Here is a 13,952-nt window from a genome sequence, read left to right as displayed (position 1 = left end):
CTGTGTAGCAGCTGCTTCACAAATTCATTTCAACATGCTGAAATAAAAAAAAAATCCAATATTTTGTAGACTGAACAGAAAAACATTGCAAGACTGATACACCTGAGTCGATCTGATAAATGGCCTTTGTTTCATTATTCTCTAATTCATCTTCACGTCTCACAACCTGAGATGTTGGCAATCTGAATCAGGTAACAAGAAATAAACAAGATACATGAAAGTCAAAAATTAAAATTAACCAAGTATAATCTATTTAAAAAAAACCACCCTCCTTGGTTGACCCTTGAATTCATGAGGTCTGATGGCTTCAAAATGACTTTGGCATTCTTTGGGTTGCTAAACTTGCACAGTGACTGCAGTTGCACTGGTTTCTCCCCGAGTCCTTCCTAACTGTCGGTGTTGACGTCTTGTGAAATGTCCAGTATGACTTTACACTTGCTTCTGCTTATTCTCCAGGAAGAACTAGGAGAGAAAGGAGGAAAGATCCAGACAACATACAGATAAGTTTTAGCCATGATGGAGAGGTTTGAGTATGGACACATTGTACAGTGACTGAACTTGCTCTCACCTTCCGTAAGGCAGCAAAAGCAGGGCCAAAAGATGCGTGTGTGCTGGTGCGATCTTTGATCCATGTGGGAAGTTTCGAGAGCGTAGCAGGACGAGAGTAACGTCTGTCACACAGCACGATGGAGGAATAGTCTCCACGATGACGGATAGCTCTTCCTTTGGGCAGATGAAGTCAGATACATATAAATACTGATCATACTATCTTTTTTTGTTCATGTTCTGATTTTTTTCTTGTCTGTTGTCATGAATATTGCATGGTTACCTATGCTTTGATTGACGGCCTTCATGCAGAGGTTTTCTATGAGAGCTTGGCCGGGACTCCTCCCTCCACTGTGAGGCTAATCACAAAAACAAAACTGTGATGAGCTCCAGGATTTCACTGGCTAGTTTTGGCATTGTTGCAAAAAACATTTTGCAGTGAAAAAACTGTTGACCACAGCTTTCGTGCAGAACATCAGAAAATTGCCTTGCACAGTCTAACACAGCATTTTTGCTGGTGTTTGTGTTTCTCCTCTGCATCTTCACCACCAGAACTAAGGAGACTTTAGCGATGTTTTGCAGGGGACTGCTATGATCAACAAACTACAATTAAATTTGCGTTGACTGAACAAAATTGCAAGGTTGCACAGAATTCAGAGGTTGGGCAAATTTGCATGAATCCTTTAAAACCTGAGTAAATTGGCAGATCTTTGTCAAAAACATGGAAAGAAGGCAATGAGCAAATCAAGAAAAAATTCCCCCAAAAATTGCAAAAAATCAATCAGGAAGTAAAGAAAATTACCCCAAAAATAAAAAGGGAAAGAAAATCAAATCAAAACAAAAAAACAACTGAAACAAAACAAATGATCTGAAATAAAGTGCTTCAATTAAAGTATAGTTTTATAAGTCTGTAAAATGATTTTAACTGTGATAATATTGTATTATTATTATTTTTTTTATTATTATTATTATTATTATTATTATTAGTATTATTATTATGGTAATTATAAAATAGTTTTCTGGACATTTTTCCCTAGCTTTTAAAAAATTATTTTCTAAATCATTCATGTCTTGTAATTTGAGGACCTTTCTTGCCAAGTTGCTCAGTACCCTTTTCCTAGTGTTTTAAAGAAGAAATCAAACCAATTTGCTGGGTCCAAAGGTTTAAAAACCTGTAAAAGGTGTCTCAATGCAGTACAAGAAAAGTGATGCTGATCCAAGGTTCAAAGGGTTAATTGTTGCACTCAGGACATCACAACATCCTGGAGCGGCCGACAGTTAGTGCAGAGTCTCACCAGGTGTTTGTCCAGATAGGACATCTTTTCCTGCAGCTCTGGAGATTTGATGTTGGGATACGGCATTCCCACCATCACCACACACCTGTCATCACATGAGCACAGAACAGAGCATTTAGCATCATTGTGCTTTATACAGAATGCATCTGCTGGCTGTGGATGTGCAAATTACACACCTGCCCAGGTCATCGGAGAAATTGATGCCCTCACTCATCTTTCCTCCGACCACAGAGAACAGCAATGCTCCTGTGAGCCCGCTAACGTCCACAGCACACCTCTGACAAAAGTTAAGAGGCATGCAGACAGTACCATGTGAGTGTCAGTTGTAGAGGCTATCGGTCAGAGTAAACATTTTATCCATGCTGGTGATGAGGGCTGATGTTTGAGCAGCGACAGTGTTACCTGGATACAGCGGGAGAACTCACTCAGCACCTGCTCAACCTGGTTGGCTTTCTTGGGCTCCTGGAAGATCTGAGACAGAAATGTGAATGTTTAGAGACTGTCTGGAAAATTCACCTTGACAACACTTCCCAAAAAATATTATGTCACCCTTGAGTTAAAGGGAAAGTTCAGATTTTTTTTTTAAGTGAGCTACCTATTCTTAGTTTATTAGAGGTGGCACACATGCTGTCTTTTAACACCTGGAAATTGCAAGGTCGGGCGCTGGGGGCGACTATCCCCTCTATGCCAGCTTTCATGAGCACAGAGGCAGGATGCGTCTGAGGTTAATAAGCGACCATTTTACCAGAAATCCTGAGTGCAGAGCTGAGCTTCTTCCAGCTGTTTCCTAAGTGTGTACTGGTCAAAAAAGTCTGTGGGGGAGATGTAAAGCTCAGGTTATCTCTGCATTAAAATGATCAAGAAGAAAAGAGAGGAGAGATATCTGCTGGGTGTGATTGGTTGTACCTCATCACAGGACATGTGGTGCAGGCTGCAGTGTTCAAAAAGTTAAACTCTTTTGATCTCAATGTGCAGCCGTAGTGCTCTGGAAAATAGCCACTCAGGAACATTTACACGTCACAACAGCGTCAGTGTGGTTTATGTGGAAACAATAGAAATGAGCACACAAAAAAACGCATGTGTGCAGTCTCTCAACCGGCAGTAGATGGTGATCTACATCTCCCAGTTAGGAGAAACAGGCAGGAGCACCACCACACAAGCTAAGCTATGTACTGCTGTGGACAGGCACAGCCGCAAAACTTATTTTAGCCACCTCAAAAAATCAGTTTAAGTGTACGCTACATCTAAAATATTTCCACCACCTGAACTTGCAGCAGACAGTCCCAAAAACTGTAATGTAACCACACAGGACACAAGAGCTGCTGCTCTTTCTGTTGTCTTGATCGCTTAGTTTTGTGTGTAATTGTATGACTTTGGTGAATCAAAACAAATTGTTTAAAACACAAAAGTCATACAATAAAACACAAACTAACCAACTGAGGCAGTGGTAGACCAGCAGCTTCTGTGTTCTATATGGTATATTTACTGTTTTTGTCAAAGTGTGGCTTTAAAGAGAGCACAGAGGACAGCTTTGACTGCCATCTACTGTTTGTAATACACTGACTGTGGTTAATCACCTCATACAACTCCACTTCAAAAATCCAAACTGTCCCTTGACAAAGGCGGCTTTCTGGGGTGACGTACCTTCTTCTTGTTAGCCAGACGAGTCAATGCACCGCTGGCTTCCCAGTGAGAGATGATCCGCCTCGAGTACTCATAAGAAGGGAAGAAGCACACGACGCCACCTGGGACCACGTTACAAATGTTGGAGAGAATGCGTCCTGTCTCGTCCATCTGTCAACAGGTACACGTTTGCAGCAGTGCTGGTGTACACAATGCAGCTGCACTGAACCAATGTCATGAAATAGTTTGTGTGCATGTGTGTGTGTGTTACCATGCGTAGAGAGTCTCTATTTTGGAAAGTGAAATCCAGTTCCTGACCGGAGGGGCCACTGCACAACACGAGGGGAAGAATGTTCTCGGGAGGAATTACATGACCTATTGGAAAGGGTTACCGTTATTTTATTGATTTAAATATAAAACAAACATATCACATACTTTTACATGATCAAATAAAATTATTTTTCCATATACAATACAATTCTTACAGCAAATAACATGTATTGGCATGCATCATAAATAAAATTAAATAAGTTTTTAATTAAGTAAAAATTAAGATCGTTTGAGAGTTGTGTTCAAATTTCACACAGATCTGGTGAGTCTGAGGACAATAGGAACATGTCCTGTCACAGTTATCCTCGCCAAAATTGTTGTGAGTCATGAAATCCCAATAATGATCAAAATTTTCATTAAAAAAGTTAGGTGGAGGAGTGCTACCTCACATACATAGGTATCAAACCCAAGTGACCAAAAATGAACAAAAAAAAGAACGGAGAGGTTTGACTTATTTCTTTTGTCAATAAGTCAAAACCAGAAAATTTCAAGGCACACTATTTTGCTGAAGTTAAAAGCCTTTAATAAATGCGCTTGACACCTTTGTGTTTCAAATTACAGTCTTCATCGGGGCATGCCCATTAATTAAAGGCTTTAACTTTTGCAAAACAGTGCAACTGTGCAAGTGTTTTCCAGGTGGCTTCCCAGTTCAATAAGCAAAAAATACAACTTGTGCAATGACAGGCAGCCAATGTAATATTCAACTGATCCTTAGAACAGTGTCTACTGATTGTGGATGGCTATTAATTCTTAGTTTAGGTAATATGATGGTATCAAGTTTATCCTCTTTTCTGTCACATATACAAACCGTCACCTCCAGCACTCAAACCAGGTATGATTTCACAACATAATTCTTACTTCTTGTCAATCTTTGTGCACAACTCAACGAAAAATTAGCACTTAAACTAAAAATCTGTCGTTATTTGAGCTTTTGTCAAGTGATATATATTAGTCATTAAAAATCCCCGCACACAGAAATATTGATGAACACGTCACTAAGAGAGAGAGAGTGCATCACAAAAGCACAAAAAGATGAACTCTACAAAGTAAAAAAGAAAATGGGCCACTCACCACAGGAAAACTCAGTGATGCGCTCCTCTCCCACTCCAGCAGGAAACAGTAGCTCTTGTTTGAAGTCGGAAACCTACATATCACATCTTTCAGAATTATAATACACTCAAACAGCAAAAGTTTATTTTTAGTGGATTGAAAATAACGTACAGGTTGCATGGTTCCTCCTGCGATGATGACTGCTCTGCACTGCTGCAGCACCTGGGCAAAGTGGACCGCCGGGTTCAACAGCAGGAACTTCACACTGCTCTCTGACAAGTTGCCTGGACACAAAGCAGTGTGTGTGTGTGGGTGTGGGGGGGGGGGGCTTCACACTTAGATTATGTTGGGGTTGTGCTTTTCAATCAGTACCTTGTCTGTGCACCACCACTCTGCCATCGGTATTGCTGTTGGTGAGAGCCAAGAAGAAACTTTCCAGCTGCATCATGGGAGATGCAGACAGCACTTTCTCTGCCTCTGACCCCTGCTGGTCTGCTGTGGAATCTGCACACATGGAAGCACGAAGGAAAGATGGATCATGAACAACTGCCACAACTACCATAGAAATGCTACATCGTTCAGTGTCTGTTGATTGCAAAATGCTGAAAAGTGTTTTCTTGTGCTGCGATCAGACACCTTTCACAAGTATTTAAGCCTTTGAAATGTGCGCAAAGTGGTGTGATTTCTTTCAGAAACATGGGAATAAAGGCAGCAGGCAACTTGGCAAGACTTAGTAAAAGTTTATGAAAAACTGCTGAGAGAGAGAAAGAGAATCACTGGAAAATTAATTAAAAAAAACATTTTTTGTTTATTAATATATTATTTTAACACTTTACTGTCTATTTTATATACTTTTATTTTTTGTGCAAATTTTCAGGTAATTGTCATGGGTTTTTTTTTTTCAATTTTTATCAATTTTTGCTCTTTTGGGGTCATTTCTTAAGTTGGTCATTGCCCTCTTTCCATTTCCATTCATTTTCCATACATGATATCTATTCAGCAGAAAAAAAACTGTGCACATTTGTATAATGAACTGTCACATCTCTTCTTGTTAAACTTAAAATATACATTTATTTAGAGACAAGTGAATTTCAACACATCTCACTCTATAGTTCCGCAGGACAGCCAATTCTCTATTAACTCATTCTCGTGACTGAAAAGGATCCCGTTTCTTTCAGTAAATGATTTCATGTTGCTACTGTAATGCATCACAACTGCAATGATGATATCCATGTCTAAAATCTGTTAGCTGCCATGAGCAGCTCTGTAGCCTGCTCTGTTGGTTGGTCACTCCACAAAATTTCCCCCACCTTAAATGCACAGATGCATGCACATACATATCTGCAGTTATTGGGACTCAGGCTTGTTAATATGTGGGTGAGATCAAAACCCTTCTGACCTGACGCAGTACTCTGGCTGCTCTGCAGGGTTTGAAGGTAGCGGTTTAGGCCTTCTGTGCGTCGGTTCTCCTTGTTGGAGCTGCTCTGAGCGTGCAGGCTCACACCCGATCCTGCGTACTTCTCCACAAAGCCACCCAGCTGCAGAGAGGAGAAACATGGCATTCATTTGATTTTACAGCAGATCACCATTAATATAGGCATAAATCAATACATACTTATTAAAAACTTACTTTTCGGCTGATCATGCTCTTCTCAAAGTATCTCTGTAACTATTGTGAAAATGACAAAGAATCAGACCCTGCGGTGTGAGGATACATTTTTAACAGCATTATAACACTTTTAACAACCTTAAACAAGTTGATATTGTCAATCTGAGCCTTGAAGAGGAAGTTGTTGATAGTGAGCATTTCAGTTCCTAAAAGATAAAGAAACAAGACTGGTTAACAATTTTTGCATAGATGTGTATAAGCATATGTTTAAGAGTGTACCATTCACTGACCTGTTAGTGTAGCCTGGCTCTGCGGATTCTGCCCCACCTTACCTGCAAGGAGAACATTTATACTATAACTAAAAGTGTCCAGCAGTTTCTCTTCTACTCATGTTGCAGATTGGCAATAATCAATGATCAAAAACTAATTTTAGCCTAAACTCAGTCACCTCCCAGTGCCCGCACAAGCCCCTCAATCACAAAGAGAATCTGTTTGATGTACATCAGGTTCTTTGCCTTAAGTCTGCTCCTGATGGTGCAGAAACATAAACATGAAGAGTCAGAAAGGAAAAACAATCATTAGTTTGTCAATGAGTTCATCGTGTGAAGCTTTTCACTCACTTATAGCGGTCGGCATACTGGGTGAGCTGGGAGTGAGCACGGCAAAGCTGCAGAGGATTCACATTTTAGCACACTGTAGAAAACGTCATTTTAAGCTATATTTTATACATGATGTGTTACACGCATGTTACCTGCGCTCCAGTGAGCTCTGCGCTGTGTATGCAGGAGAGCGTGTCACTAAGATTGTGAGCTTCATCGATGATCACTACCTGTGAAAATATATACATACAAAAGAAAAAACATTTCAGCCGTCAGCAATATGAAATATCAGTTCCACTTCATGTTGTTGAAAATGATGAAAGTATCAGGGTTTCTACAGGTAAAAATAAGTTAGAGTTAAGATTTTTTTAATACAATTTGAATGAAATTTAAGTCCATATCTGCAATGGCAATGTTACACCAAAAGTAACAATAGTTACAGTTATAATAAAAATAATAATTTTTATTTATATAGCACCTTTTATACATACAATGCAGCTCAAAGTGCATGACACTGCGAGAGTGCTAAAAGTTAAAACCTAACATATACAGAAATATATATATATATATATATTTAAAAATATTAAAATATATAAAATAAAATAAAACAAAATAATTATTACACAGCCCTTGGACACTATAACTTTGAAAATAAGTTGCAGACAGACCAGAGGTGGAGAACAAATAAAAGAAATATAAATATAAAAGATATATTAAACAACAAATGTCAAAACAATAAAAATGCATAAAAGCATAAAACAAGTTACCACTACCAAAATATGCGATAAAATTGAATAGAGGGTGGAATTATTAAAAGCAAGAGCAAAAGTAATGAATGTACCAAGTAAAGACATTGATGTCAATTCAAAATTAACAGAAAGGTAAAATGATGCAAGGGAAGATTTGTGCTTACTCCTCTAAGCACAGGCTGGCCAGCCTTTGTTTCATGCTGCAGACTCACTGTGTGATCTAAATGTGTAAAGGTGGTGAAAAGGTCCGCATTCACCAATCTGTGTGCAGAAATGTTCTCACTCTGGTTATTCTAGTTTTGTTCTTACCACCATGCATATGTTTGTGAATCAGAACCATCCTAAACTGACAGCTGAGTGCCGCTCTTTGCAATCAGAATTCTACAACGCCCCCATTTCTCTATAAAGGTCATGTGTTCACCTCAGAGTTTAATATGGAGAAAGCATGAATACGAATGATCTGAGGCACTTCTAAATTTAATTGTAAAGAACAGACAAATATAGGAAAGAATACAACTGTTGGATGATTGATGAATCCAAGATTTGTGCATAAACATTTACAGCTTAAGCACAGAGTTGTGTGTATTCACTGTTTGTGAATTAGGCCCATTAAGTGCATAAAGGTGTTTGTTGACGCCTGAAGAGCCACCACTGGACATGCCATCTTACACTTGTAAATGTGTATTCAAGACAATGTAAAAGTTTTTAAGGAGCTGTGGCTACCCTGAGGGTAATAGAATTATCAGGAACCCAAACAGTGTCAAATAGCCCACAATCATCATGTAAGAAATATTATTATTACTACTTGTGAAAATGGTGTTTTTAACGTTACTTGGGCATGTCAAACACTGACCAAAGATGGAAACAAAGAGAACGTCTCATTCTACCTGCCCCTGCAGCTGGACCCCTGCTGCCTTCCTTGTAGCTTCATGAAGCAACATCTGATACGGCAACACCACCAGCTGTGCACACACAAGAAACATAACAATAAAACTTCACTCTGCTTTAAGGTATTGATGAAATCAACAATACTTTAAAGAAATTTAGGAGAAACTCTCCGAAGTAACGAGACACAGGAAAGGATGAAGTGAGTACAAAGATGAGTGCTACCTGTGCAGGGGCGACGGCAAGGCGTGTGGTGTAGTAAGGACATGCATGTGTCTCTCTGCCCAGTTTCAGCATCTGCTCAATATCATGGACTGTCCCCAGAATGTCGTCCCTCATCTGCTGCATTGCTGAAGCTTTATAATAAGGACACACACTCTTTGATGGGCCTCGCTTCCGTTTTACGCCCTCTTCATGATGCGGCTTCTCTAGAAAATTGGAAGCAAAACTGGTCTTTAATTGTTGAGTTTTAAGACAGCTCTCATGATATCTTTTTGTATTAGAAATATTCACAGTTCTACAATGGCAATTCTGTTTGATTCTGATTTGTTTTGTGTTGTTTGTCCCATGTTGTCATAGCTGATTATCTTAAATTAGGACACTCCAGATAAAGCTTTCTCACATTTCAAAAAAGCTTTCCTGGTTCAAATAAAGATAAAATACATTTTGAGAAATTGCAAATCTCTGGCAAGCTTGAAGTTGCCTGGAAATGTTCTTCTGTATGATCTGTAGTTTCAGAGCTTGTGTGTGTGTGTGTGTGTGTGTGTGTGTGTGTGTGTGTGCGTGCGTGCGTGCGTGCGTGCGTGCGTGCGTGCGTGCGTGCGTGCGTGTGTGTGTGTGTAGGGGGGTCTCACCATGTTTGTTTTTCTGCATCTCCATGCAGCGGTCGTTAATGCGCTGGATGCTGTTCAGGCGATGCACCTCCTCGTTGATACACAGATTCTGGAGAGTACACAGTTTGATGTTTACTGGGCCAAATATCGTCAGACGTCATGGTAACCACTCATCTTTTATTAACTGAATATCAGTAACACTTCCTGTTTGATGTCAAGCTTTGTGTGGGGTGGATAAAAAATGTAAATAATGTGCTGTGTTTGAACACCCTGTATTTAAGCATTCTAATTAAAATCTGTAGCCATTTTTTGTAATTATCCTTAAATAAGAGAAATTCAACAATAAAGGTTAAAGTCATAGTAGAAATTGTGGAATTCACAATTTCAATTGAAAACAGTCTCTATATGTCTATCTAAACAAATACTGACATCAAAATTCATTCATCGGGTACTCATGCCCATTCCTACTATATGAATATTCACAATAGATTAGACTGATCCAAATATTCTAAAATCTGGCCATTGCACTGCTAGTCTTTGTGTATACATCTGTGTAGTTAAGTAAACTGGTGTGTAACATTATCAGCTATCATTCAGTGCCATGTCCTTCATTCTTTTACTGATCTTTTACTAACACGGGTGCTGGAGTCTGCTGGTCTTTTTAGGAGAATATTAATCTGGGCTATAGTGTCAGAGGGAATTGGCCTGTGGTTGGTCATTTTACATGATAATGAAAGATGGGTGGTATTTTCCTTTTTGGGGTTAAGCTTTCTGAATCTGCTCTTTTTGGGAAAGGTCAGTGACCTTATGTAAGCAGTGGAGAACCAATCCTGTAAGATGTCTGCATTGTGCTGTGACTATAAATAACCCTGGACCCCTGACTCACTCTCTCCTGAGAGAGAACGGAGGATATTCAGACATATCTCTGAAAATATACTACAATATCATCACATGCTTTGTGTTTTTATTTCCTGAGTGCCGAGTGTCTGCAGGTAATATGTGTGTGTGTGTGTGTGTGTGTGTGTGTGTGTGTGTGTGTGTGTGTGTGTGTGTGTGTATACCTGCCGTGAGCCAAGTGTCACCAGACTGATGTCCTTGCTGAAGGGGCTTTTTTGAACCTCATGGACAAACTGGGCCAGCTGGGAGTGAGTGCGACTGCAGTAGTAAATCTAAGAACATGCACAGGTATACAGGCTCACTGCAGGGAATGTGTGGCCCTCAGTATGTTCTTTGTATCAGCTCATCCTTACAGTTACAATGGAACATGTCTCTCTCACACACCTTAGTAACATGTTCTTCAACCAGGTCATCGTCTGTGTCGTCCTCAGTGCCACAAAATCTGAGAAAAAAAAATGCCCTGCTGTTATTGGTGTGATGTTACATGTGATTCGACCAGTGACCAATCAGCGGCTGCCCTCACCTGCTCCTGGTCTTTGACTCATCATCGCTCTCATATTCTGCAATGATGAGCTCCTCATCCTCTTGATCTGCTTGTGTCTCTGTTTGTTCCTCTTTGCTGAGCTGGAGCAGCTTGAATGCCTCTTCATCTTCACAGCTCTACAGACACATACACAAGCATTCATGGCGTCAGGTGTAGCGATGTGACTTACAGCGATTGTAATTTGGATCAAATTTCCTTCAAAAACATGAAGAGAAGGTGATGAGCTACGTAACGGCCAAAAATTAGCAAGAAATAAGTTAAAAGTTACAAGAAAATGACCTGAAAATAAGCAAAAAATAAAATAAGATTTAAAAAAAAGAAAATTTGAAAATAGAGACATTTTAAAAATACAGAAGTATAGTTTTTTTCTGTAACAGAAATAAATATATAACTGCAATAATTATATAACAGAGGGATTAAAAAAACAGATTTTAAGGTCATTTGCTGTCACCTTTTTTTAACAAATTTCTCACAATTTGAGGGACGTTTCTTGCTAAATTTTTTATTGCCTTTTTTGCTCTGTTTTTTTTTAAGAAATCAAACCAATTTGCTCTGGTTTTAAAGAGTTAAAACGTTTGTGACAGGCATCTGAACGCCGCACGATAGAACGGATGTCAGTCCAGGTTTGGAAGGGTTAAAATGCCACTGTGCAAGTTGACTTACTTTTCTTTTCATTGCGTACTTGAGCTGAACGTTGTTTCTGATCATTTCTAATCGCTCCGCCCTCTTCTTTCTTTTCAATTCTTCCTCCTGATGCACAGGAAAAAAACCCCACACACAATAATCTGAAAAAACTGAGCAGGTGAGAAGCTAAACCACAGAGATCCATGCCAGGGTCACACCTGAAAGGCACGGACACTTTCCTTCAAAAAACAAAATCCAGGAAATCTGAGAAAATGAGCCATTAACACTGATTTTGACACTTCCTGGATTTTTTTTTCTTTTTTGTACTTCTACCTTCCTCATCAAAGAGCAGTGATCAGGCTGACCATCAGAGCAGTGCTTCATTCTTGCACTTCGACCTGTTGTGATTCTTACCTTCAGCTTTGACACTAAATCGCGCTCTGCCTTTTTTTGAACAAAATCAGTGATCCAGTCGGGCTCTGCCGAGGAGCTGCTGCTGGAGGACGGAGCAGTGGATGTGGAGAGCGCTGCTTCTCCTTTATGCAGCAGCGCGGCGGCCTCCTGTCTCCTCTTCTCCTCATAGTCTGTGAGCCAGCTCAGCGCTCCACATATCAGACTCAGAGACTTGCCCTGGGTTAAAGGACGCACATGTAAAGAAAACAAAACAAAACAAACTCACATGAAATTATGGATAAAATCAAAGGGCTTCTGCTTTTATATCTGGTATATTCATGCACACATGCACACCGTTCCAGTTGGACTCTCAAAGATTCCAACTTTGCCCTGGTCCAGTGCACTGTACAGGGCCTGCATGAACTGCTCCTGGATGTGATAGGGCTGGTAGGGAAATGGAAATTGGGCTCTTCTATTCTCCATGCTGGTGAATCTCACTGGAAGATGACAGGGGTTAATAAGATTAAACATTTCAGTTCAGATAGGGCGACCATGCAAATATGAAGCATTACAATATGTTATTTCAATGGCTCGGTAAACTTAAGTCAATAACTGTGAACATGACCCGCTCTCTCTGAAAGCCATACACCAGAGAGGGAAGTCTCCAACTTGTGATGTCATCAGGTATGAAGTCTGGAGCTGCTTCACAGACAGTGAAAGAGAGCCTCATTTTATGGACTCAAATGAGCTTTATTCAGCTCCACACTTTATACCCCGTGACAGTGACACTCAACTCACTTTGCTTTTGCAAAATGACAGGAGGCCAGGGGCCGGTCGCAGCAGGCCCATCCATGTGTCTAGGATTTTGGAACACTTTTGTGAATTTTAGGATGTTTCTGAGACTTTAGGATGTTTGAAGGATTTTTGGATATTTCAAGGATTTCAGGACATTTCAAGGAATTTAGGACAATTCTATTAATTAAGGAGATTTCAAGGATTTTGGGCTGTTTCTGGGATTTCAGGACATTTCTAGGATAAGAGGACGTTTCTAGAATTTTAGGACATCTCACTCTATTTTGATGATGTTTCATGCACTCTGGCACCGTATGTATACTAAAAGTACAAAAATAATTCCCATTGTGAATCACTTTATTTTTCTTATGAATTAGAAAATGGTTGGGGGGAAACCCAGTACTACACTGGAGGGGGGGGGGGGGGGCAACATTTGGCCCGCGGGCCAGAAGTTGAGTATCACTGCCCTATGACAAAACAAATGTGACTTTTAGCACTCAAGTTTTGGGATTTGGGAGAGAGCTGTGCTTTTAACTCATATTTTGTGGGCTGTCTCAGACCATAGTGACAACATATATGGGCGCATTCCCCCTCTGATCCAGTGAAGAGCTCAGCAGCAGTGTTTAGACTGGCTCGCATTAGCAACAGGCCTTACTTTCTGATAGTGATGCTGTGTCTAACATGGAGCACACAGACATGAGCCTTTTGTGCAGATCAATCTCATCAAAGTCACTACGAATTGCTTTTTGAGTTTCCCTCATTAAAATTACCTCAGTTTACCCACAATTCAACACATCTGTCAATGTAAGAGCTTTCCACTTTGACTGGATGTCAAGCAGCTAATATTTGATGTTGTCACTGCGACACGTTAAGTTGTCTTGAAACTAAATCGTTATCGCAATCTTTCTCTCGAGCATACATCCCCATACAATCCCTTTATTGACTAAAGTAATACTGGTGATCGCGATCTTAACAGAATTGTTATATGAACGCTGTATAACAGCTACTTACCCGCAGATATCCTTGAGACGTGAGGTTTTACTTTGTTTTTTTCGTTCAACTCCCGCGCCACCAGAGAGCAGAGGGGAGGGAGTATGAACGAATTTGACCAATAGGGAGCAAGATACACCAAAGGGTGCATGTTTTACTGTGATACAGTGCTTGCGTGATCGGGACTACGACT

The 13,952-nt window shown here is 40.0% G+C and overlaps 1 protein-coding gene across 1 annotated transcript; it reads right to left on the bottom strand.

Annotated features, from left to right (window-relative positions):
- Positions 1-35: 35 nt before the first annotated feature.
- ddx11 (DEAD/H (Asp-Glu-Ala-Asp/His) box helicase 11) lies at positions 36-13,821 on the bottom strand. Its single transcript, XM_042495813.1, has 28 exons — positions 13,781-13,821; positions 12,332-12,474; positions 11,999-12,214; positions 11,624-11,710; positions 10,940-11,076; positions 10,801-10,858; positions 10,581-10,688; positions 9,541-9,628; positions 8,912-9,114; positions 8,689-8,763; positions 7,205-7,282; positions 7,074-7,120; positions 6,902-6,981; positions 6,744-6,785; positions 6,592-6,659; positions 6,475-6,513; positions 6,244-6,382; positions 5,217-5,348; positions 5,016-5,128; positions 4,866-4,938; positions 3,736-3,839; positions 3,486-3,635; positions 2,244-2,312; positions 2,018-2,118; positions 1,842-1,926; positions 830-905; positions 569-723; positions 36-462 (listed from the first exon to the last, which is right to left on the bottom strand). The coding sequence occupies exons 2-28, from the start codon at positions 12,458-12,460 to the stop codon at positions 430-432; spliced, it is 2,685 nt and encodes an 894-aa protein (XP_042351747.1). The 5' UTR covers positions 12,461-12,474; positions 13,781-13,821; the 3' UTR covers positions 36-429.
- Between the last annotated feature and the right edge of the window lie 131 nt (positions 13,822-13,952).

The sequence above is a fragment of the Plectropomus leopardus genome, chromosome 11 (genome assembly GCF_008729295.1).
Source record: "Plectropomus leopardus isolate mb chromosome 11, YSFRI_Pleo_2.0, whole genome shotgun sequence".
Taxonomy (NCBI): domain Eukaryota; kingdom Metazoa; phylum Chordata; class Actinopteri; order Perciformes; family Serranidae; genus Plectropomus; species Plectropomus leopardus.
Note: the sequence above shows the minus strand (reverse complement) of the source record. Positions and strands in the feature narration are given on the sequence as shown.